The 27193-nt window shown below is 35.5% G+C and overlaps 1 protein-coding gene across 6 annotated transcripts in view; it reads left to right on the top strand.

Moving 5' to 3' along the window:
- The window catches only part of PARP8 (poly(ADP-ribose) polymerase family member 8), a 206259-nt gene extending 185065 nt beyond the window's left edge, over positions 1 to 21194 (top strand). For all 6 annotated transcript variants that reach the window (XM_030926745.1, XM_010364404.2, XM_030926743.1 and 3 more), the window contains 4 exons: positions 7390 to 7463; positions 8587 to 8656; positions 9540 to 9624; positions 16624 to 21194. In XM_030926745.1, coding sequence (XP_030782605.1) covers positions 7390 to 7463; positions 8587 to 8656; positions 9540 to 9624; positions 16624 to 16726 — 332 coding nt within the window. In that variant the 3' untranslated portion in view covers positions 16727 to 21194. The remainder of the gene's footprint in view (positions 1 to 7389; positions 7464 to 8586; positions 8657 to 9539; positions 9625 to 16623) is intronic.
- The last annotated feature ends 5999 nt before the right edge of the window (positions 21195 to 27193 follow it).

Here is a 27193-nt window from a genome sequence, read left to right on the forward strand (position 1 = left end):
CTTTTTTGGTTCCATATGAACTTTAAAGCAGTTTTTTCCAATTCCGTGAAGAAAGTCATTGGTAGCTTGATGGGGATGGCATTGAATCTATAAATAACCTTGGGGAGTATGGCCATTTTCACGATATTGATTCTTCCTATCCATGAGCATGGTATGTTCTTCCATTTGTTTGTGTCCTCTTTGATTTCACTGAGCAGTGGTTTGTAGTTCTCCTTGAAGAGGTCCTTTACATCCCTTGTAAGCTGGATTCCTAGGTATTTTATTCTCTTTGAAGCAATTGTGAATGGAAGTTCATTCCTGATTTGGCTCTCTGCTTGTCTGTTGCTGGTGTATAAGAATGCTTGTGATTTTTGCACATTAATTTTGTATCCTGAGACTTTGCTGAAGTTGCTTATCAGCTTAAGGAGATTTTGGGCTGAGACGATGGGGTTTTCTAAATATACAATCATGTCATCTGCAAACAGGGACAATTTAACTTCTTCTTTTCCTATCTGGATACCCTTGATTTCTTTCTCTTGCCTGATTGCCCTAGCCAGAACTTCCAACACTATGTTGAATAGGAGTGGTGAGAGAGGGCATCCCTGTCTTGTGCCAGTTTTCAAAGGGAATTTTTCCAGTTTTTGCCCATTCAGTATGATATTAGCTGTGGGTTTGTCATAAATAGCTCTTATTATTTTGAGGTACGTTCCATCAATACCGAATTTATTGAGCGTTTTTAGCATGAAGGGCTGTTGAATTTTGTCAAAAGCCTTTTCTGCATCTATTGAGATAATCATGTGGTTCTTGTCTTTGGTTCTGTTTATATGCTGGATTACGTTTATTGATTTGCGAATGTTGAACCAGCCTTGCATCCCAGGGATGAAGCCCACTTGATCATGGTGGATAAGCTTTTTGATGTGCTGCTGAATCCGGTTTGCCAGTATTTTATTGAGTATTTTTGCATCAATGTTCATCAGGGATATTGGTCTAAAATTCTCTTTTTTTGTTGTGTCTCTGCCAGGCTTTGGTATCAGGATGATGTTGGCCTCATAAAATGAGTTAGGGAGGATTCCCTCTTTTTCTATTGATTGGAATAGTTTCAGAAGGAATGGTACCAGCTCCTCCTTGTACCTCTGGTAGAATTCAGCTGTGAATCCATCTGGTCCTGGACTTTTTTTGGTGGGTAGGCTATTAATTGTTGCCTCAATTTCAGAGCCTGCTATTGGTCTATTCAGGGATTCAACTTCTTCCTGGTTTAGCCTTGGGAGAGTGTAAGTGTCCAGGAAATTATCCATTTCTTCTAGATTTTCTAGTTGATTTGCGTAGAGGCGTTTATAGTATTCTCTGATGGTAGTTTGTATTTCTGTGGGGTCAGTGGTGATATCCCCTTTATCATTTTTTATTGCATCTATTTGATTCCTCTCTCTTTTTTTCTTTATTAGCCTTGCTAGCGGTCTGTCAATTTTGTTGATCTTTTCAAAAAACCAACTCCTGGATTCATTGATTTTTTGGAGGGTTTTTTGTGTCTCTATCTCCTTCAGTTCTGCTCTGATCTTAGTTATTTCTTGCCTTCTGCTAGCTTTTGAATGTGATTGCTCTTGCCTCTCTAGTTCTTTTAATTGTGATGTTAGAGTGTCAATTTTAGATCTTTCCTGCTTTCTCTTGTGGGCATTTAGTGCTATAAATTTCCCTCTACACACTGCTTTAAATGTGTCCCAGAGATTCTGGTATGTTGTATCTTTGTTCTCATTGGTTTCAAAGAACATCTTTATTTCCGCTTTCATTTCGTTTTGTACCCAGTAGTCATTCAGGAGCAGGTTGTTCAGTTTCCATGTAGTTGAGCGGTTTTGATTGAGTTTCTTAGTCCTGAGTTCTAGTTTGATTGCACTGTGGTCTGAGAGACAGTTTGTTATAATTTCTGTTCTTTTACATTTGCTGAGGAGTACTTTACTTCCAATTATGTGGTCAATTTTGGAATAAGTGCGATGTGGTGCTGAGAAGAATGTATATTCTGTTGATTTGGGGTGGAGAGTTCTATAGATGTCTATTAGGTCCGCTTGGTGCAGAGATGAGTTCAATTCCTGGATATCCTTGTTAACTTTCTGTCTCGTTGATCTGTCTAATGTTGACAGCGGAGTGTTGAAGTCCCCCATTATTATTGTATGGGAGTCTAAGTCTCTTTGTAAGTCTCTAAGGACTTGCTTTATGAATCTGGGTGCTCCTGTATTGGGTGCATATATATTTAGGAGAGTTAGCTCTTCCTGTTGAATTGATCCCTTTACCATTATGTAATGGCCTTCTTTGTCTCTTTTGATCTTTGATGGTTTAAAGTCTGTTTTATCAGAGACTAGGATTGCAACCCCTGCTTTTTTTTGTTCTCCATTTGCTTGGTAGATCTTCCTCCATCCCTTTATTTTGAGCCTATGTATGTCTCTGCATGTGAGATGGGTCTCCTGAATACAGCAGACTGATGGGTCTTGACTCTTTATCCAGTTTGCCAGTCTGTGTCTTTTAATTGGAGCATTTAGTCCATTAACATTTAAGGTTAATATTGTTATGTGTGAACTTGATCCTGCCATTATGATATTAACTGGTTATTTTGCTCGTTAGTTGATGCAGTTTCTTCCTAGCCTCGATGGTCTTTACATTTTGCCAAGTTTTTGCGATGGCTGGTACCGGTTGTTCCTTTCCATGTTTAGGGCTTCCTTCAGGGTCTCTTGTAAGGCAGGCCTGGTGGTGACAAAATCTCTAAGCATTTGCTTATCTGTAAAGGATTTTATTTCTCCTTCACTTATGAAACTTAGTTTGGCTGGATATGAAATTCTGGGTTTAAAATTCTTTTCTTTAAGAACGTTGAATATTGGCCCCCACTCTCTTCTGGCTTGTAGAGTTTCTGCCGAGAGATCTGCTGTTAGTCTGATGGGCTTCCCTTTGTGGGTGACCCGACCTTTCTCTCTGGCTGCCCTTAAGATTTTTTCCTTCATTTCAACTTTGGTGAATCTGGCAATTATGTGTCTTGGAGTTGCTCTTCTGGAGGAGTATCTTTGTGGCGTTCTCTGTATTTCCTGAATTTGAATGTTGGCCTGCCCTACTAGGTTGGGGAAGTTCTCCTGGATGATATCCTGAAGAGTGTTTTCCAACTTGGTTCCATTTTCCCCCTCACTTTCAGGCACCCCAATCAGACGTAGATTTGGTCTTTTTACGTAATCCCATACTTCTTGCAGGCTTTGCTCATTTCTTTTTCTTCTTTTTTCTTTTGGTTTCTCTTCTCGCTTCATTTCATTCATTTGATCTTCAATCGCTGATACTCTTTCTTCCAGTTGATCGAGTCGGTTACTGAAGCTTGTGCATTTGTCACGTATTTCTCGTGTCATGGTTTTCATCTCTGTCATTTCGTTTATGATCTTCTCTGCATTAATGAGTCTAGCTGTCAATTCTTCCACTCTTTTTTCAAGATTTTTAGTTTCTTTGCGCTGGGTACGTAATTCCTCCTTTAGCTCTGATAAGTTTGATGGACTGAAGCCTTCTTCTCTCCTCTCGTCCAAGTCATTCTCTGACCAGCTTTGATCCGTTGCTGGTGATGGGCTGCGCTCCTTTGCAGGGGGAGATGCGCTCTTATTTTTTGAATTTCCAGCTTTTCTGCCCTGCTTCTTCCCCATCTTTGTGGTTTTATCTGTCTCTGGTCTTTGATGGTGGTGACGAACTGATGGGGTTTTGGTATAGGTGTCCTTCCTGTTTGATAGTTTTCCTTCTGACAGTCAGAAGGACTCTCTGTTGGTCTGTTGGAGATTGCTTGAGGTCCACTCCAGACCCTGTTTGCCTGGGTATCAGCAGCAGAGGTTGCCGAAGATAGAATATTGCTGAACAGCGAGTGTACCTGTCTGATTCTTCCTTTGGAAGTGTCCTCTCAGGGGTGTACTCCACCCTGTGAGGTGTGGGGTGTCAGACTGCCCCTAGTGGGGGATTTCTCCCAGCTAGGCTACTCAGGGGTCAGGGACACACCTGAGCAGGCAGTCTGTCCGTTCTCAGATCTCAACCTCCGCGTTGGGAGATCCGCGGCTCTCCCCAAAGCTGTCAGACAGAGTCGTTCGCGTCTGCACCGGCTCCCGCTACTTCCCCTGTTGGTCTTCAGCTGTGCGCTGTCCCCAGAGGTGGAGACTACAGAGACAGGCAGGCTTCCTTGAGCTGCTGTGAGCTCCACCCAGTTCGAGCTTCCCAGCGGCTTTGTTTACCTACTTAAGCCTCAGCAATGGCGGGCGCCCCTCCCCCAGCCTCGCTGCTGCCTTGCGGATAGATCGCGGCAGACTGCTGTGTTAGCAGTGAGGGAGGCTTCGTGGGCGTGGGACCCTCCCGGCCAGGTGTGGGATATATTCTCCTGGAATGCCTGTATGCTTACAGCGCAGTATTGGGGTGGGAGTTACCCGATTTCCCAGGTGTTGTGTGTCTCAGTTCCCCTGGCTAGGAAAACGGATCCCCTTCCCCCTTGCGCTTCCAGGTGAGGCGATGCCTCGCCCTGCTTCAGCTCTCGCTGGTCAGGCTGCAGCAGCTGACCAGCACCGATCGTCCGGCACTCCCTAGTGAGATGACCCCAGTACCTCAGTTGAAAATGCAGAAATCACCGGTCTTCTGTGTCGCTCGCGCTGGGAGTTGGAGACTGGAGTTGTTCCTATTCGGCCATCTTGCTCCGCCCCCTAGATTTTAATTTTATTATTGTTTATACTCTATGCACAGCTTTCTATTGTGCCTTATTATATGTATTTTTATTAAATTTACAATGTCAAGATGAATATGTAATACTCTCCCTAGTGTACAAGATAGAATATATGTTTTATCAATTTAAAAAAAATATTTAATATTTCTTACATTTATTCCTTCCATAAATGAATATTGAGACTGTAGTATATGCAAAGCACTATGTAGGGCCCTGAAAAGTACACATACATAATATCTTTAAGTGTAATTCTATATCATGCTAATTTCTTATCTTTGGATTATTATATTATCCATAAAGAAGCTTTGAACATTATGGAAACATTAGAAGTAGAAAAACACCCTCAAAATCATCTCTCTTATTAACAACTTTTTGTAAATTTGGTGAGATTGTGGGAAAGAATACTTTGGAATAAATTGAAAGCTTGTGCTGTGCAGGAGCCTGATGAGTTAAAAATGTAGAAAAAAATGATCACCAAATTATTAGCATTAGTTATCCTTGGTGAAATTGGTGATGTTTTCTTCTTTACACTTTAAAAGATTTTGGAATATTTTACAATGATCAGTATGATTTATATAACAACTAACCTATTCTGGTTTAAATATAAAATAATTATGCTCATTGTATAAATTCAAGCTACATAGAATTTTTGAAGTAGCAGATGAAAATTTTCTCTCCTTTACTACAGCTTCATTGTTCTACGTATGTTCCTTCACACTTTTAAGTGGTTTTATATACATATAACTGCATATGTAATTAGTTTTGCTTGTGTGCTTCTCCGTGTGTGTGTGTGTGTGTGTGTGTGATTACGCGATCACATTACACGCTTTAGGAGATGTCATTCACATGGTGCCTGAATGGTAAGTCTTAATATCCTCATGTTATAGGAAAGGATAGTAAGAAAGGTCTGATAACTAGGTGAACATTAAAAAGAACTTCCTAATTTATTTACCAAAGTTCATGTTCTTCCAGCCATAACAAGTTGTTTCTCAGTGATAGGAAACTTGGAACGCTTAAAACCAGATTTATAATTAGAAATACTAAAAGAAAACAGCAACATTGATAAATGGTAAAATGCTGATGAAAAGAAAACTTTAAAAAATTAGAAGGTTGCATGTAAATAAAAAAAGAAAAATTAGAAATATATGAAAAATTAAAACATAATTATTCAAGTAACTATTGCTGTTCAACAAAGCACCCTAACCTTAGGGCAAAATAACAGCTTCATTATGCTCATAGATTCTTTGGGTCAGCAATCTGGGATGGGACCTGGCTAAGTGATTCTTTAGCCCCTTGAAGTATCCACTGAATGGCACTCAGTTGATGGATGGGCTGCACTGGCAGGTCTGAGACAGTCTGACTCATATTCAAGAGTTGGGGAATTAGACTCCTTCTCTTGTTAACAAAGAAATACTGTAGAGATAGGAAATGGAGTAACAAAGAAGAAATCGGTTAAAATCAGACTCTAAATCTTGCTAAAACACTACAAAATAAAAAGCTAAGAAACCAGCTGAAATAAATAAGTACATTCTCAGCATAGATAAAGAAAAAGCACAGCAAATCATCAAGTACTGTGATTTTCTGTTTTTTATACTGGTATATAGACTCCTTTGATGGGTTCATGGAAAGAATTGAGGAAAGGTACAAACCGTGTGAATGGATGTAAAAATTTGTCTGTGTATATGTGCATTTGTCTGGAGAGGGAGTGCATACCTTTCCTCAAATTCCTGAAGGGCTCTTGATCTGAGACAAATGTAAGAATCACTACGGTAAGATGACGTAGCATCTGTAGTTGATTTTAAGGGCTGAAAGGGTAGGGGTAAGAGAACAGGACAGCTTCTCTGCATATATACCCTTTGCTTTTTGGTTAGAAATGTGTTTGAAATCCTAAGGCCTTCTCCTCAACCTGTCCCCATCCACCCCAGCACCTTTTTGGAAGACCTGAAAAAGTTGGATAAATGTACTTCACAAATTTGTAAACAGGCTTTTCCCCATCTCATTAGGCCATTTGCTGAAACAACCACAAAAATCAACACCTATATCCGCTTCTGATGTAACAGTAGATGAACACTTTCTAGTAAAGTATAGATACAAATCTACATATTCTAAAACATGGGTATTTTAGTTCTGCTTTTCTAAAATATTCACAGTAAGAAATTATGGCATTTACAGAGTAAGCTAAAATTTCTGAATATTACAGAAAAAAGAACATATAATTTGTTTTAATTAGAAGAAATGTTAGATTCTACATAGAATTTAACAACAAATAACAACAGAAAAGTTAACTTGTAATGTAAATATATTTTTCTGACATTGTTCATATTTCCCACCCTTTATTTTCTCCTTCTCCTAGCCAGATAGTAGGAATGACAGTTAGGTTCTAAAAGCCTTTTAAAATCAAGTTTTAATAATTTTTAAACTATATTAATTTTATGCAGAAGAATTTTCTATCCTTGCTTTCAATGCAAAATAATAATAATAATAATAATAATAATAATAATAATAATAATAATAACTTTCCCAGGACTCCAAAACCCACTGATCTTCCACCTCAGGTGCTAAGGGCACAACCCTTTGTTACTGTCTCCTGATGTGATCAAACCTTTACCTAGAATGGAACTTTGCATAGTAGGTGGATTGTACTTTGAGCTGCATCAGACAGCTTTGTCCCTAAATTATTATTTTGCTGATGTTTTCAGGGATGAACAAGAAACAGAAGGTGTCAGCCAAGGACGAACCAGCTTCAAGCAGTAAAAGCAGCAGTGCATCACAGGTGTTGTAGTGACTTTAGTGACTGCTTATGATTAGCGAACTGTGGCCTCATTAGCCAGCAGAGCTTGGAAAAATAGGCTTTTTAAATCTGCAAAATTATTTAATGTGGTCATTACTTATAAAGGAATAAAACTCACTTTGAAATGCAATAACTGAATTGCCTCTATACAATAGTTATTCAACAAATATGTATTTATCTCCCACTATGGTACCAGAGATACTCCTAGGCAGTATAGTGATGGCCAAAAGTAGACACATATTCCAGCTCTCTTGGAGCCTACATTCTACTGTGGGGTATAAATAAATACAATACATATTTAGATAGATAGAATGCTAGATATTATGAAGAAAAATAAACCAGGGAAATAAGACATTTAATGCTCTCGGGTGGAAGAGGGACCTGGGATGAATGTTAAAAAGGATGGTCAGGAAAGGATACTCTGAGAAGGTGACATTTGAGTCAAGACCTACAGATGATGAGTACCTGAGCCATGTGCCTCTCTAGGAGAAAGAACATTCTGGGCAGAGAGTAGAATGACCATCAATCTCATGTTGTTTCAGAGAAAACAAGTATATTCTGGGAAAATTAAAAATTCATCTGATAAATAATGTGACTTTAAATTTTTTAAAAAGAGGATAACTAATCTAATATCTGAAAATGAAAACATCCCAGATTTTCTACATGAGATGTTTCTGAAACCTCTGTAACCTAGTAAATGATGCCATTAAAAAATGGGTTGGTTTTGGAGTAGATGATCTGAAATAATTGATTTTGATGTTGGAAAAGATCATGCAAATTTAGTTTTGTTTACCTTAAAATAGAGCCCAAGCTTTTAGTAAAAATAAATTTGAGTTCTAATTCCATGTTGTGAGATTATTGAACCCTAATTTAGCATTTTTCAGTTCACTCATCTCAGATTTAGTAATGATTATGTACAGAAATTAAATAAAAATAGCTTGATATTAAGAGAGTGCAAGGAAATTGATGCTAGTCTAAATAGGCATTTTTTTTTTTTTTTCTTTTCCTGGAGCCACCTCAGTGACTATTACTTTTTGATGATGAACAGTTTTTTTCACTAAGTGTTCCATTCTGACTCTAAGTGTTAATTGTTTTTGGAATTTAGTCACAGAAAAAAGGACAGCAATCCCAATTCCTGCAAAGCCGTAACTTAAAATGCATAGCCTTATGTGAAGGTAAGTTGAAAGTTTTACAAACCTCATAGTGTTAGTTCTTAGCTCTTCTATAATTAAGAATATTAGTATATTTACAGAGTGCTTACAGTGGAATAGGGAAAGCATTATTCCTTGTGATCATCTCAAAGGGCACAAATGCAAAAACGGGTATAGTAGAGATCATAAAGTTTCAAACCAAATTGCAGAATTGGCAAGAATTCAGACAGTGATATATTTTATTTCAGGCAGATGTTTCCAGAATGGTAATTACATCTTTCTGATCAAGTAATGCTTATCTCTTTAGTTAATGTGCTGTCTTCCTCTTAAAGTTGGTATTTGAATATGTGACACGATGAAAAATGTGAAAGATAAACCAAGCACTGAGAATATAACCTATTAGGTCTTTCTGTTCCTACACTGAAATTATTATATTATTTTGTACTTAGGACAGAAAAATTGATGGGTGATTTGCAAAATCATATACTTTTCTTTATTCTTACTTTAAAATCTGACTTTGACTAAAAATTCATTTTTTTCTTCTTATGTTAGGAGTTTTAGTAGCTACTGTCAACCGTCTTTTAAGTTTTCAACACATGGTAGTTATATAGTACATGAACTTGCTGTCTACATAGTTCTTAAGTCAGGACTGTCAGCTTTTGATAATACTTAAATGAGTTCCTTTTTGTTGTTATACCAGTTGTTATTCAAATTAGAAAGTTGTTACATGGCCTTTCACTGTTTTTATCTATATTTCTTCATAGACAGTAAGTTTAAACAATTTTTATGTGTTCATTAGTGCTTATATTTTTGCTTTAGATTTCAAAGAGAAGGGATATATTAAGCCAGAATGGACTAGGATTTCTTTAGAATAAAGTGGTTCTTTAATTTTATCTTCTACTTGCAGTGATCACCTCACCCGACCTGCACAAACATGGAGAGATATGGGTTGTCCCCAATACTGACCATGTCTGCACACGATTCTTTTTCGTGTAAGTGGATGCTCAAATTTGTATATTACTGTCTTTGCCACAAATGGGCTAGTGGTGACTGAATTATCATTTGGTCTCTTTAGCTGCCAAAATATAACAGGTAATTGAGTTTAACATCAACTAGTATTTTGTTTTATTTTCAGTAAGCCATTAAAAAAATCTAAATAATTTTTAAATGCTATTAACTTAGAAGAGCTGATGAAAAACAGCTGTTAACTTACAACTAAAAAAACATCTTCTTGGCCGGGCGCAGTGGCCCACTCCTGTAATTCCAGCACTTTGGGAAGCCAAGGGAGGTGGATCCCCTAAGGGCAGGAGTTTGAGACCAGCCTGGCTAACATGGTGAAACCCTATCTCTACTAAAAATACAAAAATTAGCTGGGTGTGGTGGTGCATGCCTATAATCCTAGCTACTGAGGCTGAGGCAGGAGAATCGCTTGAACCTGAGAGATGAAGGTTGCAGTGAGCCAAGATAGTACCACTACACTCCAGCCTGGGTGACAGAAGGAGAATCTGTCTCAAAAAAAAAAAAAAGAAAGAAAAACATTATCTCTGTCTCTCTAGCCATCTCTCTGTATGTATATATGTATACATGTGTATAAACTCATGTATACACACATATACTTTTGTTAATTTTAAAGAATTAGAACTGGGATGAAGAATACAAATAATGGAAAGGTCTGTCCTATAAAAGATTGGTCTACATTGCATATAATACAAGCTGGCAATGCAGTACATATCGATGTGGGGATTTTTTTTTTTTTTTTTTTTTTTTTTTTTTTGGCATAGCTGTATCGTAAGAGTTGCATTAAAATATAAAAGCATTATTTTTCACTCCTAAATAATGGGTGCAATAGACCAGTCTAATTTTCACGCTACCCTTGGCTTCCAACCTTTTCCCATGCTGTTCCCACCTTATCCATGATCTTGTCACAGAAAGTATTTCAGGGAAGAGTTGAGCATATCTGTTTTGTACTTTATGTAGTCTTAAAAGAAGCTGAAAATTTGAACTGTTAAGATTGCTTCAGTATACTGTATATCCCTAGTAACCTGTGCATTCAGCATTGGATCTGTTGCCTTGTTGAGAGACTATTCACAGTGAAACTTAGGAGCTGCCTGGTTTTCTTTTGGATGATTTGAAAACTGTGATGGTTCTTACGATAGATATTTACTGGCTATAGATTTCTTTCTTAACAGTGAGGCAGCAGTGAGTATAGTAGAAAGAGCCGGCTTTTGATCAGATAGTTTGAATCCTGGCTGAATAGTAATTAGTAAGGCGATATTGACTAGTTGTATAACCCATCTAGGCTTCATCAGTAAAATGATCATAGTATACCTGTATCAGTCACAATCCAAACAGGAAACAAATGACCCGTGAAAAATATTTTTGGGTCATCCCCAGTTAGATTATTTACAAGGATATGGTTATAAGGAAACCGCAGTTCCAGTGTAGTAACCTGGATCTGTTAGCACGTTATACATTCTGAGGTACAAAAAGACACAGGCAGGAAGCAGTCCTGTTGGGAAGCCCCACTGGCCAAACCCTGCCAGAAGCTAGAGAACAATGGAGCTTATTGAGAAAGTTCTTACAGGTCAGGCTCCTGGGGCAGAATGAAGGCAGAGAAGGACTCCAAGAGGATCCTGGGGGCTCCTAGAGAAGCTATCTGCACACAGTGCCTTTAAAGTTTATTATGAGGATTAATTTAGCACAGGGCAGGTCTTGGCCACTGAAAGGCTTATAAAATATTCTTTTTTTTGTCTTTTCTTTCTTAACTGTCTTGTTATCCACTGTTAGATGGTTGGCCTTCCAAAGAGAAACCTTCAGTCACCAAGTTATTTCATTGAGAAATCTTGAGATTTTGGCAGAAAAGTAACTCTAGAGTCCTTTCCTTAGCCTGTCATCTAATCAGTTCATTTACTCCTTCTGTGTCTTGCTAACATTCAAATTAAGCTAAATAAACAACCTTAGATATTTTAATAGGCAGTACCATTTTAAGTATTATTTCTTTTGAACTTTTAGATAAATTATACATAAAGCCTATCTGTAGGGATATACATGTTGCGGGGGGATGTTTACTGGAGAAAATAATTTCTGTATTTCATAGGCAAAAATTGAGGATAAATCATATGAAGAAAAGAGAAGTACACTCGTATACTTCCTAAATAATCCAAGGAAAAATTTCATATTATCATATTAAGATCATTTTCATTGCTTTATGAACACAAATTAGATTTCATCCTTTCTGTACCCTCAGGAGAAAACAGACTCATTAAGGAAAATTGATAAATTCAAAACACATCAAAAGGAGAATCTGTTTCATTAATGTACATTCTAATTACAACCATCAGTTTCTTTCTCTATAAAAGATATGATCACAGAGTTCTACTAGTGGTGAGCCTCCCTAATGCGTGGTAACACCTAGAAGAAGAATAAATAGATGAGAATGAAGATAAGACAAAAACTCAATTTCTGTTCTTTTTAATTTTTGTGATACATTATGTGATCCTGGATGTTAGAAACTTTGCCTAATGCCTAGGATATGAGTTAACATGGTTACCTTTTTAAAAAATCTATTATCAAGTAACAATATTGAAAATTAAAATAACTCCCATGCTAATCTGATTCCCATGGTTGAGCTGATAAAACAGTCACATAGTATGCTAATCACATGTTTTCCAGCAAGTAAGCAGCACAAAATGAGAGAACAATTGGAGGGAAATTTTAGGGAACAGGCTGGTGTATCAGAAAAAAATTAAAGTAAAATTTGAAGGAAAATAACAATTTTTAAAAAAAAGAAGAAGAGAATTAGAAGTTCAAAAAATTTTTGTTGGAGAATTCCAAAATGAAGAAACTTAATTAAATGTAAGTGCTCCAGGCAAAATGTAATAGTTCAGATGTTATGAACAGATCCAAGCCAATTCCTAGTTTCTAGAAACTGTGAGTAAAACTTGATTACATGACTAACCTTGAAACGCATGTGCACTAGGACATTAAAACCTGTATGTAGAAATTAGGTAGCCATTTTTAAAACGGCTGGAGATGTGAATATAGGAATGAGTAAGTGAGGAATGAATGTAGGAATGAAAAAAGTCAAACATTATAACTGTTTGATGAGTATTTGCCCTCGAAAAGCCTGCTAATACCTTAAAATCAATATGCAAATAAGAACCCATTATTTAAATTCCCTTGCCAACATCTCACCTCTTCAATCTGTGCAGTAACTTTATACGTCAAAGAGACTCGAAACCTGAGCTGTAGTTTTCCATTTCTTTTTCCTTGCTCACCATAGTCATCACTTCCCAAGTTTATCTTTTCACAATTGTGTCCCAATGCCTTTATTCCCATGGATATATTATTCTGTCCCCCCAGAGTATATCAAAGGGTTATTAGTTCTCCCTGCTTCTAATTTCTTCATCACTCTTAGCCTCCTTTGTGCAATGCAAGATTTATTAAACATTACCATTATTACACTAGTGATATACCTCTTTAGTATTCAGAAATTGAAGATAAGCAAAAAAAAAAAAAAAAAGAAAAGAAAAATTTCCATATTATCCCCATTTAGAGTTAACTAGGATTAATCTTTTGGTGTACAACCTACATTCCTATGCGTATAAAATCCTAAGATCATACCATTTGTACCATATTCATCTCCCTAAAGCAGTGTTTTGATTATTCATTGCCCAGACAGGCTGATAGTTAAATAGAAACATGGCATTCTCCAACATATAGAGTCCCTTCTACCTTACTTCAGTTATATGCACAAACCACTGATTAAGTGAAATTGTTGTCCAAGCTGTTTCTTAAAAACAACTTGGAGTTATATTTCCCACTATTGTGCCTTTGCTCAGTCAATCCAGATGATTTGACCTTCTTACCACCTAGACCATTAGCCTATTTTTCAAGGCTCATTCAAACATAGTCTTTTCCTTGGCACCTCCCCTGACCTCCCAGTCTGAAATGATTCTGTCTTTTCTCTGAATTCTGCTCATCCTGTGTTTGGACAGCTCAGGCTGCCTTGTCCTTTTTTTTAATTTGTAGAGATGAGGTCTTGGCTGTATTACTCAGATGGGTCTCAAACTCCTGGACTCAAGTGATCCTCCCATCAAGTTGTCAATAATTTCAAAAGTTTTTATTTATGAAATGTCCTGACATACCTAAGAAATTTCTGGGCAGCTAAATTTCATCTATTATCCTAGTTTCTATTATTTTTAAAGCAAATGGTTAATTTTTCAGTAAAATTTTAGTAATCTTTTTGCACTCCTGGGAATATGAGTAATTCTTGTCTCCTTTTAGACGTTTTCATTTTTCATTCTACCAAAACCCAGTCAAATGTATCATCTCCCTAGTGGTATCATTCATTTTCTATTTCTTTTAAATTATGTTGTTTTCCAGACATAAAAGAATTTTACTCTTAAATCATAAATAACTGTGACATGTTCTGTATACTCTATTGTAAGAAATGCCCTAATGCCACTATCAACTTATGTATCTAAGCCTTGCCAGTTGCCCAAATTAAATGGATGTTTGATTTTTCTTGATTATTATATATGCACTAAATTTAAAACACCTGAATGCCTTTGGTCAATTTTGTCATTCAACCCACAACTGTTGTGATTCCTTGTGGGTTTCCTAGACTGTAGAAAAATATACATTTTATTTAATACTTTTAAACATGCTTTCTTTCTCTTTCTCTCTCTTTCTCTCTCTCTAGTTCTCACTCTTGCCTTCACTCCCACTTTTGCTGTCTTCTCTCTCTTCCTCTGTGCTCTTTCAGTCTTAAATTATTATCCTTTATTCAAATAATTTGAGTCTCATGTCTTCTCCACTAACTTCTAATGCTTTTTAAATGTCAGTGTGCATATAATATTTGGGTAGACAAACCCTTCCATCTGACTGAAAAGAGTGATGGGGGAGTGATGGGGCATGACTGGAGAGGAAGTCTGTATTTGAATGATGAAGGAACTCATATTGCCAATAACTTGGATTTTGTTCTGTAAGTGAGATGGTGGTCATTTTTCTATCACTTTTGCAGGGTGGAGAATAGATCTTGTAGGAGAGATGATGGGGATAAGTGTAGAGACAGAGAGATCAGTTATAATGTTGTAACAACTCTAGGTCAGTTTGTCTCACCACAAAAAGAAATGTGTTTGACATTGTGACTTAGAAAAAAATAATTCTTTCTACCTGTAGTGAAGTCAGTGTTCGCTATTCTATTCTATTCTATTCTATTCTATTCTATTCTATTCTATTCTATTCTATTAGTCATTTAACATGCTGGTCTGGACAACCTAAATTAATTTCAAAACCCACTAGTTACACACAACCTGCAACTTGAAAACCAATCATTTAGACAAATGACAATGGAGGCCTAAACAAAGGTAATGGCGTCAGGTAGAGAGAAAGTTTAAGAAACTGGAAGCAAGATAGCTTGGTAATTAATTGGATTTAGGCACAAAGAGAGCCAAGAATGACTAAAGGTTTTGTGTTCCTGGATGCTGGTACATCAAATTGAGATATGGATGGAATAAAAAGTAGCAGTCCCAGGGTCAAAAAATAAGGACTTTGAATATACTGAATTTGTGTTATCTGTAGGAAAGTTATATAGAGAGAAAAATTTAAGGATCGAAGGTAGAGTTTTAGGAATTAGCATGTGTGTGATAGTTAAAACTTGGAAGGGGCTGAAATAATTGATTTTGCATGTCGTGAGAAGAGAGAAAACTGAAGTGTGATTCATTTATAAAACCATCATTGAAATGAGAGGCCAAGGAAAAGGATGCAATAAAATGATTGAGAATTAATCTTAGTAACAGAGCACTTACTGTCCTGAGAAAATACTTGTAATTGGGCTGTGTACCACATATCCCATTCTTTTTCTTAGGGTGATGTTTCACCACGAGGTGTCATTTCCATGTATATGTAAGTTGAAACTTGCTGAGTATATCTAAAACAGCAATAAGAATTAGCCAAATAGACAACCTTGGGTCATTTAGTTAAGAATTTAGACTTGGTACAAATGCAGTTATCACTTGATGGTTAAGCAGTGGATTACATAAGGAGCCTGGCTCTCTTTGCTGTATGTCATCTTTTCATTTTCCTATATTGTGCTATTTCAGGAAAAGATAGTGGCTAGTATTAGTCTTTGAGATGTTGTGCTTATATCCCTGGTTATCTGTTTTCAAGTAATTACCACTTTTCTAAAGCTTCTGTCTTGAAGCCATTTTTATGAAGTAAAAATAATTTGTCACTTGTTCGCCTCTGGATATGATCATGAAAGCTTGAAAATTCATTCTTAGGAAATTCTTATTTCCCAAGTAAGTTTATTTGAGAAAAATGAATTACCATCTAAAATGTAATTATTTAGTTTTAAAGAACTTAGTAATTGCTGTTCTTTAATATTATATTTTCCCTTCTACTGCTAAAGTAAACTTAGCAGGCTTGCATTCTTCTGTGAAGTACCGCATAAATAAGAATATGTTACAGTCAGACTAAATAGTGCAACCAGTGATAAGAAAAAAGATCAGCACTGATTGTGGCTGAATAATTATTAGAAGGCAGGCATGGCAAAGAAGCAGTGGTAGAAAATGAAGTGTCGTCAGTCAGAAAGTAAAGAAATGATTGAAGTAGGAGTAGAGTTAAGAAGTCCAGAATCTTAGCAACATAAAGTTGAAGCTGTTATTTTTTTTTTATAGTAGATTTCATAGCAGCTGCTGTGGGAAATGCCTGCAATGCCAAAGACACTGAGAAACTTCTTGCAACTCAGACAGTGCTTTATGAGGGGACAAAAAAAAATGCAAGAAGGGAAAATTTAGGCATGACATAGAATGGGCTGTTCTGTGTTTCACAATGAGGACACGTTGTTAAATGCACCTGAAAAACAACCGTATAATTTGCTTTTTATTTTCTTGGGCTATATTTTAGGTATCAAATAGCATTTCTAAGCTGTTTTAAATGCTGCCATCTTTTAAAATGTTTTTATATTTTTATGTTTTGTATTTCAGCTATGAAGACGGCCAAGTGGGAGATGCAAATATTAATACACAAGAAGGAGGCATTCACAAAGAGATCCTCCGAGTAATTGGTAATCAAACTGCTACTGGTTAAAGGACCACCATTTAATTAACATGATTTGAAAGCCTTCCTCGGGTTCAAAGCTGGATTTTGAACTGAAGAAGATGATAAAATAATTTATTACTATTATAAACAAAATTAACCCTTTGAATACTGGTTTTTTTCTTAGTATTTCTAAGTATCTCATTAAATACCTAAAATGGTATAAGATTTATCAATTGTAGGGTTATGGAATCTAGTAATAAAATTTCAACAGCACTTAAACTGAAGTTTGGGTTGCTCACACAATAAACAGATTGAAAAAACTGTTTTGTGCTGATATTTTTGTATTAAACTCTTTAACTGGATATTTGGTATTATATACCGACATTTTAGGTTACCAAAATAGAATTGAGAACATTTTATAATGGCATCTAAATCAATCAGATACTCTGAAATAAGTATACTGTTTGCACATTCTGATGTGCTATATCATTAGCAGTATGGGCATTCTAATGTTTCGGAAGGGATGTTCCCTATTCTTCTATTTTTCTTCATACAAAAACAATTAGGTCTTAGAAGCAGTGCTTTGCCAAAAAGTATGTAATATACACATCTATAGATTCATGCATCAAAATGTGTGGTTGTGAATATATTTGTGTATATTCACACGTATGTTTTGACAAGAAAGATGGCTTAGCTTCACAATTCTATCCTCATTTAATGGAAAGAAGATAATATTTAGTAAGCAATAAATTTGAACATAAACCAAGATATGAGCCAAATTTACCACCATTCATTCACTGAAAATATTTTCAGACAATTTTTCAGTTTGTCTGAAGAAATTCAACTCTTTTAAAATGTTATCTAAAAGTCATAATTTGGGGAACATACATGGCCTGGTAGACGGAATCTATATTCAAATGATTATGTATTTGAAAGACCTCAGAATTTAAAGAAACCATATATATTTTTTATTTACTACAAGAAAACATTTTACCATTTTATTTATGCCACACCAGCATTTTTGTATTTGTTCATCTAATACCTCTGCTTATTTTTTTCATATTGAGAAAGAACACAAACTTTGATGCTTCTTTTATATTAAAAGACAACAAATAAGTTTATAGAAAACAGTAACACCAGCTCTCAGCATTTCCTTTTCAAGACTCATAATTTCATCAAGATCATTTCTTATTCTTTGAGTCCTAGAGTTCTTATTCATCAAGTTTTAATTGACAGTGTTTATTTTCCCACATGTTGTCTTTGGAATAAGGCCATTCATGAAAGCAGTTTAATTAGTGAGTCTGCCACTCTATTCAAACCCTGAATCAAGGCTCTATCTGATTTTAATTTATGTAGAAAAAAAATAAAAATGTGTAGTCATTTGCAAGTATAATGTGATAACTGCTGTGTTTATTTCCTTTGTCTGGCATAAAAGGTGAGAAAAAGGTCATACATGTTGTTAAGGGTTGCAGTTTAGGAAGTATTTTCTAATCATTTGTTTTGTTATATTGCAAATAATTGATATGCCACTTATTTCTGTAAGAAAAAGTAGGCTTGAAGTGGCTGGGATATTAATCATTTTGATAGTATCTACTTAAAACATTGATCTGTTTTGACTTGTGGCTCTGAACTCTGGGCTAGGCTGAGGGATAATAGTAGTGGGGTAGGGCAAAGATACAATATCATATCCAGTGTTTTGTGACCACTTATTTGAAGACTACTGTGGGACATGAGGACCTTGCTTTTTTTTTTTTTTTTTTTTTTTTTTTTGTCAAGATGCTGCACGTCTCCCAAATCACTTTAACTGTGTTGTTAAAACATTTTTAAGCAACAGAATTATTTTTTTGAAATTAGTCTATACATTAGACAGCCTATACATGACAAACATGAAGATCTAATACCACGATTTGGGAGACGGAATCTTGGAACTCCACCTTTTTGACCACTAGGACCACTGAGGCACCTCCAATAAGCTCTGTAGAGTGCCTCCAGCATAATTTAAAAGCCACTGACCTAATCCATTATGGTTTTACTTAACATTTGAGTGATCTGTAAAGAATATAGTATTGGAGTCTGAACTGGAAGGGTAACTTGTAGGACTCAAGAAAGACTGTTTAAGGAAAATTGGCATAATAAAAACTGTTCCTGCTGACTTAAGAATAAGAGTAGGTTCACCTCTCTGAGGAAGTAGTTGATAGTTTAATGCTAGGCATCTTTTATGATAATAAAGTAAGATATCTTGTTATGACAGTTAATTGAGTTGTATCATGATGCAGAATGACAGATATTGTTTCAAACAATTGTCTCAGAACTTTGTAAGCAAATATTCTAAGGAGAATCAATCTTATTTTTTAATTGAACTTTTTGAAATTGGGGATACTATAATAACTGATAGACATGATTTTCTGTATTTCTAAAGAATCTAATTTCAATTACTACTACCAACATATAAATGTGCTTCCAAAATCCAAGCAGGTCCATACAATTTAGAGATTTGAACACTGTTATCATGCTTTGATTCAGTCATTCGTTAAAATATTATCTATTCACTTATTTGATGATTTCAAACATTTGATATTGTATTGTGTTTTTATAATTATTTGAAATCTGTTCACCGATGCTTTGTAATGGTTTTATTAATTGTGTAGCTGTTGCTACTTAGATAGTAACCCACTAAGCAAAGGCAGTCATTTATTTTCATCCTTGAAGTAGGGAAAGAAAGTTATTAATTTATACGTTCTACTTTTTCCTATGTTGCTGATTTTGTAAACATTTTACTATGAATAATATGTTCTCTTTCACTGTATTAAAATGAGAAGAAAACGAACATTTGAGAATGGAAAAAAGTAATAATATACACATAATCTAGTACTATAAAATGCATTATAGTAAGACACTTTTGGTATCTTCGAGTGCACTGTGTTGGAATAAATTTTATACTCGTTGCTCAGTAAATCTCAGTCATATGTTGGGTTTGAAACTTTTTTTTTTAATTTAAAGTTTAATTTTAAAAGTGCCACATTTTAAAAGTTACTGTTAAATACTGTGTAGTACAAAACACCAACCCAAGCTATTGTTAATGCTCTGAATATTTTTCTTTGAAAATTTAAGTTTGGAGAAGAAATTCCTTCATTTTTCTCCCCTTTGCTAAAAGAAAGAAAATCTATAATATGTAAGTCTATGAATCTTTAACTGAAAGAATTTTAGCAGTACTTTATATAATAAAAATATTTTTAAAACTATAACTTGCCTTAGTGCATGGGGCTTTGAGAAAGTTTTAATGAAAAATTCATCATCCTCATTAAAGAGTCTGGATAACTTCATCAGATAGTAATTTAATATGTCACGAAGGGGCCACTCAACATTGGGTCATCTACCATCTAAATAAATATGGATTTCATGGTGGCATTTGAAGCACATTTTGCAAACATTATGATGTTCTATTGTCTTGCTGAATTCTTTATTATAACACTACCTCAAGACAAATGATAGACTGTTGGTAAGGTAAATTGGGTTTTCAATGTCAGGAACAAATAAAATTTTGCAAATAGAAGTCATCAAATAATTCAACAGTAAGACCATACCGGACACAGATGTTGCCAGTTACTTCTGGACAATGTGGTAACATTTATATTTCAATCACTGGTAACAATGTCAGGGTTAACACCCAGTGAGTTATCTGAAAGAATTTGGGTTGCAAAATTTAAAATTAATTAGTTTATTTTGAGATTGATTTTCTACGTGGGCCAATTTTATGTCCATTACCTAAAGCCACTATCTCCCACTCTAAAAAGTTAAAGGATGAAAACACCCAACTGCTACACTGGAATGGTAGACTGAATATTCAAGCATTTTGGCATTTAATGCCTGCTAAATTTTTGTCTGATTATATATAGATTTGATGTATATTATTACCCAGGAAATTCTTCTTGGGAATTTTGTATACATTATGAAATATTAGGATAAGTTTTTGTAGGTCAGAAGAATTTCAAGTAGTTTTTAGACAAAACATATCTATGAGTGTGAAAAAAGCTGTGTTGATGAATAGATTACATTACACATTTACCAGGAGGTCAGTAAAAAATAGTGCTTATTTACATAGTCAATATAATTTAATGTTCTAAAAATAGTATCTTCGATCTGCCCAATATTTAATGTATCATTTGAGATTTTTTTAAATGCAGCTACTCCTTTATGTAAACATTAAGATATGCCTATGTTTCTTTAACTTATACAGCCTCTTTACAATAAATTTCTTGATTTTTGTGCACAGAATAGTATTGCAAACTGCTATTTAGCCTTTGGTGCCTTAGAATTATTACAAATATTTAACAATATGTACATAATGTAAATACTGCCAAGAGATCAGTAAGGCCAAATATTTTCTCTATTCACTTTTTATTGCTCTTGCTTTCTATTGCTACTAAAGCCTCTTTTATCCAGCTTTGTAATAGTTCCAACATTGTAGCCAATGTAAATGTTTGCTTTCAATAAATCTGAATTTGTTCAACAAGTACGGTATATGTGGGCAGTATTTTGAAAGCTCAGTTAGGCTTTAGATTCTCCTCTTGATGAATCTTGCTTCTAGGGACTATGTATTTGAAGGTCTCAAGAAACTCTAAAATTGATGTTGCCCTTTTTGTTTTTAAAATGAGGGAAAAAAAGAAAGTCTTTTCAGTATTCCCCATGTACTTTCAATGACTTAAATTGATTGTATGAGTGCCGTTTTAATTTTAAATTCTGTCAAGAAGTATAACATTGAAACAAAAGATTCTTATATGTTTGTATGTATGTCAGTTTGTAACATCTGGCCATAATATCTAAAGGAGCATTTCAAATGAACTGTCCTGAATTTTCTAAGCATTTTTGACCTGATAAGTAATCAGAAAATGGTTTTTAAAGCACCACTTTTTATAAAATACATCTTATTAACTGAATAAGATCTTAGTCCATAAATAAATAGGGTCTTATAAACCCATTAATAGTAAAAATTTATGAGGAGCTTACTGTATATCCTTACAATAAGTAAAATAATTTTTAACTCATGATATATTCATAATTGAGAAGCTTTAGATAGCAAACTTCTTTTGTTAGACTTGATTTCAGTTACTCTAGAAATACTTGGGAATCTAGTATGCATTTTTGACAGTAAATATAAGGACTAGAGAGTATTAGATTTTGTCTTGCCCTTAAGGAACCTCCAATTTTTTTGTGAAAAGAAAGCAGACACATTTGGAAATAATTCTAGAAGAGTACAAGATGAACAATGCGGAATGGAAAAGACAAATGCAAGCAAAACTTGGGGGAAATAACAAACCATTGCATTCACTGAAACGAAAACTACACCCTTAATATCTTGAATCCTTAAATTAGTACTAGTGAGTAATGTTAATATTATTAATTTCCATTTAATCACCAGACACTTCGCAACTCTAAAACAAAATCTAATAATCTCTTGGCCTTATGCTGACTGTCAAGATGCATCCTAGGCTCTTAACAAGTATTTCTAGAGTGATTGGAATCAAGACACGTACTTTGTTGTTGATCATACATATATTAGAAAGCACTTAATTTTTTGCTGATTTTTAAAATTTTTAATGATATTTGTTACTCCTGTGACACTTATCTGTCTCCCTCACGGAAGCTGCTCAGAGCATAGTTCTAACTCTTCAGTTAACTTAATTTACCTTTCCCGGTCCCCCCACTTTGAATGACCACTGGCTAGCCTGATAAAATCACCTGTGTTTTGAAAAACTATACAGGCTGCTTTATTGGAAGTCCAATGTTAAAAGTTACTTAAAGTGTCTGAATTTATTTGGCCTCTATTTCTGTTCCCAACTTCTGGGTCCCTGTTTTTAATTATTTTAAATAACAATGACTTGTAACGTGGATCTAAGAAGACATCTTTTCAAAGATAACCAACATATATATAGTTTAAAAAATCATGTATTCTTCACTTTCAGATAGATAAAAGTTTTGATTAAACAGTTTTTACTTTATATAGCACTTTATAATTTAGAAAGCACTTTCACGTAGATTGTCTTATTTTGTCTTCAAAAATAAGACAATGTGCAATGTACTTAGTAGGTATCCTGGTATCATGGATGAGAAGCTAATCCTTTCCAAAGAGGGCACTATGCTCCGAAGCTAGCCTCAGGGATTCTCAGTCTCATCTCTGAGCTTTCTAATAAACCAGGTGTATTACTGCTGAGATCCCAGCTTGGCAAAACTCACAGCAAAGGTAAGAATTATAGGAGACTAGTGAGAAGAGTCCATGAAGAGGGAGTGCTGACTGCCTTGAAGAGCTGTGTCAGGGAAACCTGAAATACCATTGTATAGGCTGGGTGTGATTTTATTCTAGAGAGCTTGGAAGGAAAGAAGTCTGCACTTGATGTAATTGGCAATGGAAAAATCATTGTTAGCCCTTGGGTGAGTGACATGAAAGTGGGGTTTTAGAAGCATGTTGGCAGCTGTATGCAGAAAGAATTTCTGAGAGGGAGGCAGAAAGCAAGAAGAGATATTCTGTATCTCTTGTAGTAATTCTGACAGGAATTAGAGAAGAAGAACTGAGAAAAAGAATGGATATAAGAAACAATATTTAGGAAGAAGCAGTAGGAAATGAAATCCAATTTATAATAATATAAATTGAGAATAATTTCCCCCTTGATTTTTTATTGGAGATCGATTAAGATTCTCTCATAGCATTGAGTATTCCGAGAAGGACTGACTGAATACAAATGACTTGGCTATGCTGGCTGTACACTAAGAAGTCTGAGCACATATTCAGCCATGTGAAGGGAAAGAAGAGAGGAGTATTCTGAATCACATGGAGACATGTTTGAGAACAAATCTCCCCTACACCTGTAAAACCAGGCTTACTAAATACTGAGATCTGTAAGAGAATGGTTGCAGTAGTGCAGTAAATCTCAGGTCTGTTTTAATGTGATTTATTTCCAAGATCTATCGTGTGTGTGTGTGTGTGTGTGTGTGTGTGTGTGTGTGTGTGTGTGTGTGATGTATTTTAGCCTGGGTAACACTTAAACGACTCACCACCCAGGATGATCGCATTGTACTCTTTACACTCCACTTGAAAGACACAACCCACTGTGAATGGCTCCAACTCTGACCCGTAGTCTGAGTACTCTTAAATCTGCAGCTCTTATTTGTATCTTTCCCTTTAGCTTCAAAATTACGTGATCAAATACCTCCAAACAAACATCTCTTCCTGAATGCTCCAAGGACTCCTCAAACTCTAACCAATGTCCCCAACCCCCACCATTCTACTCTTCTTGCACTATTATCATTGAACCAATGAATGGCCACACCTTCCACCCTTTTGCCCAAGTGAGAAGATAAATTATCCCTATCCCCTTCCCTTTCACTCAATCCCATCCCCCAATCAATAGCTAAGCCTTGTTAATTTTTCTTGTTGAGTGTCTTGTGTTCATCAGTCTCGTTCTCTCCTGTGACTTCCTTTGCTAACATTCATGTAGGTTATAGCAATATCCTTCAGGCGACTTTCCTTGACTGAATCCAGTACCCTTTGCCGAGAACAAATTCAGCTAGCACATAGTACACTTATGGTTGATAAAATACTGAATGCCTCTGTATGTTAGTAAATAGACACTACATCCAGTCCCAAATTGCTCAGATGCAGCAACAAAAATGTTAGCTTAACAGACAGAGGAACTTCCTCCTGTACTTTGGCCCCGGCTAAATAGGCTATAACTGGCTCTACCTCCTTCTGACCCTTTGCCCTCTCTTAATGCTGGAGCTAAAGTGATCTTACTGAAATGAAAATCCACTTTTGTAATTTCTTTGCTTAAAATCCCTTCAATATCTCCCAGTTTCTCACTCAGTAAAAATTTCTCACCAAACCTTTCACACATAACCCTTCATGGTCAAGCCCCTGCTTCCTTCTCATCCCTTTCCAGCCTCGTTTTCCACCACCACCGAACACTCAGCATTGCAACTCAACTGAATTCTTGGCAGTTCCAAGAACAGCCCATTGCTTCCCACCTCTCACTTGCTTTTTCTTTCTGCCCCGGTCACCATTTCCAATTTGTACTTCTTTTGACTCTCAACTTATTCCCAGTCTAGACCAAATGGTCCTTCTAGATCTTTTCCAAGTCTCTGGCCATCGTTCATCTATTTCACTTAGCACATAGTGTTGAAAATGTTTATTGATTTGCCTGTTTTTCCCCCGCTGGCTACCCTTCCTCCATGCCACCATGCACAGATTATTTTCAGTACTGACAAAATGTTTGGGACTTAAGTGGGTGTACATGTACACAATATTACAAATGTCTATCTGAGAAAAACAGTCTTCGAAAAAAGTGGCATTAAAGCTGAAAATCTTTAGATATGTCTTCTATTGGTACATACTAGATTCATAAATCTAAATAAATACCCATGGTGGGGACATGTTAAGCCAAGGCTATCACTGTTCTGGTCACCATCATCACTATCATCCTGGGCATCATTTCCAGCTCTATCACCTGCAGGAAAATGTAGGAATCTCATAATGTTGGCAACATCTACACTGTCTCTCACTCTTGAAGTATATATTTTCATTTTAACTTTAGATCAAGCAATACCTGGATTGGAAGGTCGCTTTGAGGGCCCAGAATGAAACATAAAACTAGATACTTGCAAATTTATAATTTAATGTCAGTAATTTGCATAACCCAAGGATCATTGCTTTGCTAAATAATTACCTTAAATAATGAGCTTCCCTAACATACTTGAGTTCATTTACAGGTCATTAACTACATGACATACATGACAAGAAAAATAGCTACTTAAAGCTATAGTACAATAATATTCATTACCAATAAAAATAAATCAGTGATGGAATTAAGCACATCTATAACTATAAGTCAATGGGAAAATAAAGTTTCTTCCAAAGGAATTGAATTCTTCTAACATAGTATAAATTGTAACTAACCTGAATTTTATTACACATTTTTCTCTGTCGACATCTAACTTAATTTTTGCAACCCTGTAATTGGGAACATTTCTATTATTTATGTGTTTCCTGGTTAACTTCTGGGATACGTATTTCTTAGTAGTTGTAGGCTTACAGCACAGTCAATTTTCTAGTTCTAATAACAGTAGCTCAGGAGTGGAATAGCTTTCCATAGTGTATTATTTGGATTCTTTTTCTTTGAGTTGCTGCCTGTTGCAAATCTACCCATAATTCAAGGTCAAGTTCATGTACTCCTGAGTACATGAATACTTGTACTTTTCTTCTAACCATAAAAGATCTCTTTCTGCTCCAAATACCTGAAACATTTTGTAGTTCTCCTGGAGCACTGATTTATAGCTATCACTATTTCTAGGGGTCTTTTCGTAAAAAAATGCATTCCTGAACACATTCTACCACCACTAACAATTTCTCTGTTAATGTTATGCTTAATTCTGTAAGTTTAACCTGTTAAATATTCAGCGTTTAACTTTTTAAAACTTTATAATTAAATAGCATTTGACATTTCAGTTAGTAGTATTGAAGGAAGTGACAGAGTGAGTCCAGACACTGAACTGAAGCCAAGCCACAGTCTCTTCACTTCTTTGATAATGTCTCCACCAGGATAATTTGTAGGGAGTAACAGGGCAGAGTTACCATTGAGCCCAATGCTATAACAATTTAATGAATAACAGATCCACCACTTTTGTTTCATTCTTTCTATGGGAGTTTTCTTAAAATTTTTAGGGTAAAATAGTTTGGTTGTTCATTGGACCTGAGGTAAGATATTAAGTTGCATATTGACACTCAGAAAACATCTGACAAATGCACAGGTTACCTTTTAATATATGGAAGCTTAAAAAATATATGTGTAAACAAACATTAAGTTTCATAAGCATATTGATTTTGTTTTATAATTACCTGATGTCATTCATTTATAGAGATCAGATATGCTATTTTAGCTTGCATTTTGTGTTTTTGGAAGAGTGTGCTAGCACATTTTCCCATCAAAATAGCAGTGACAATTTCTTACTATCTTATTTCTGTCCAAGGCACTACCATCCAAAGTCACCAGGTTGAAAACCACTTCCTTGCCTTCCCCATCCACTCAGCCCCCAGGAACTGTCAAGTATCTATCCAAGATACCCCTGATTTCCCTGGACTGGTACAATATTTGTCAGCTGTGATATTTTCCGTTATTTATTCAAAAGACTTTTTTAGTCCATGATATGTACCAAGCTCTAACTAGTGTTCTCTAAAAGTTCATCTTTCAATAAGTAGTTCTTTACTTAAAAAGAACCTTCAGTCTATAAAAAAGTATATATGAGAAGCAGTTACAATCCAGTATGATGCATGATATTGTAGGATAGGTACATGGAAGGAAACCTCTCACTGAGCTTTAAAGACCTTGTCAAGGTACTATCCCGTACAATAAATCCTGCAGCTGTCATTGCTATATAGACTATACATCCTTGTATGTAAGCCCTCTATGAAGAAACAAAACTGTTATCCATCTTTTTTTTAAATGTGTGACAAAATCACTTCATATA

This window comes from Rhinopithecus roxellana, chromosome 3, assembly GCF_007565055.1.
Source record: "Rhinopithecus roxellana isolate Shanxi Qingling chromosome 3, ASM756505v1, whole genome shotgun sequence".
In the NCBI taxonomy this organism is placed as follows: Eukaryota; Metazoa; Chordata; class Mammalia; order Primates; family Cercopithecidae; genus Rhinopithecus; species Rhinopithecus roxellana.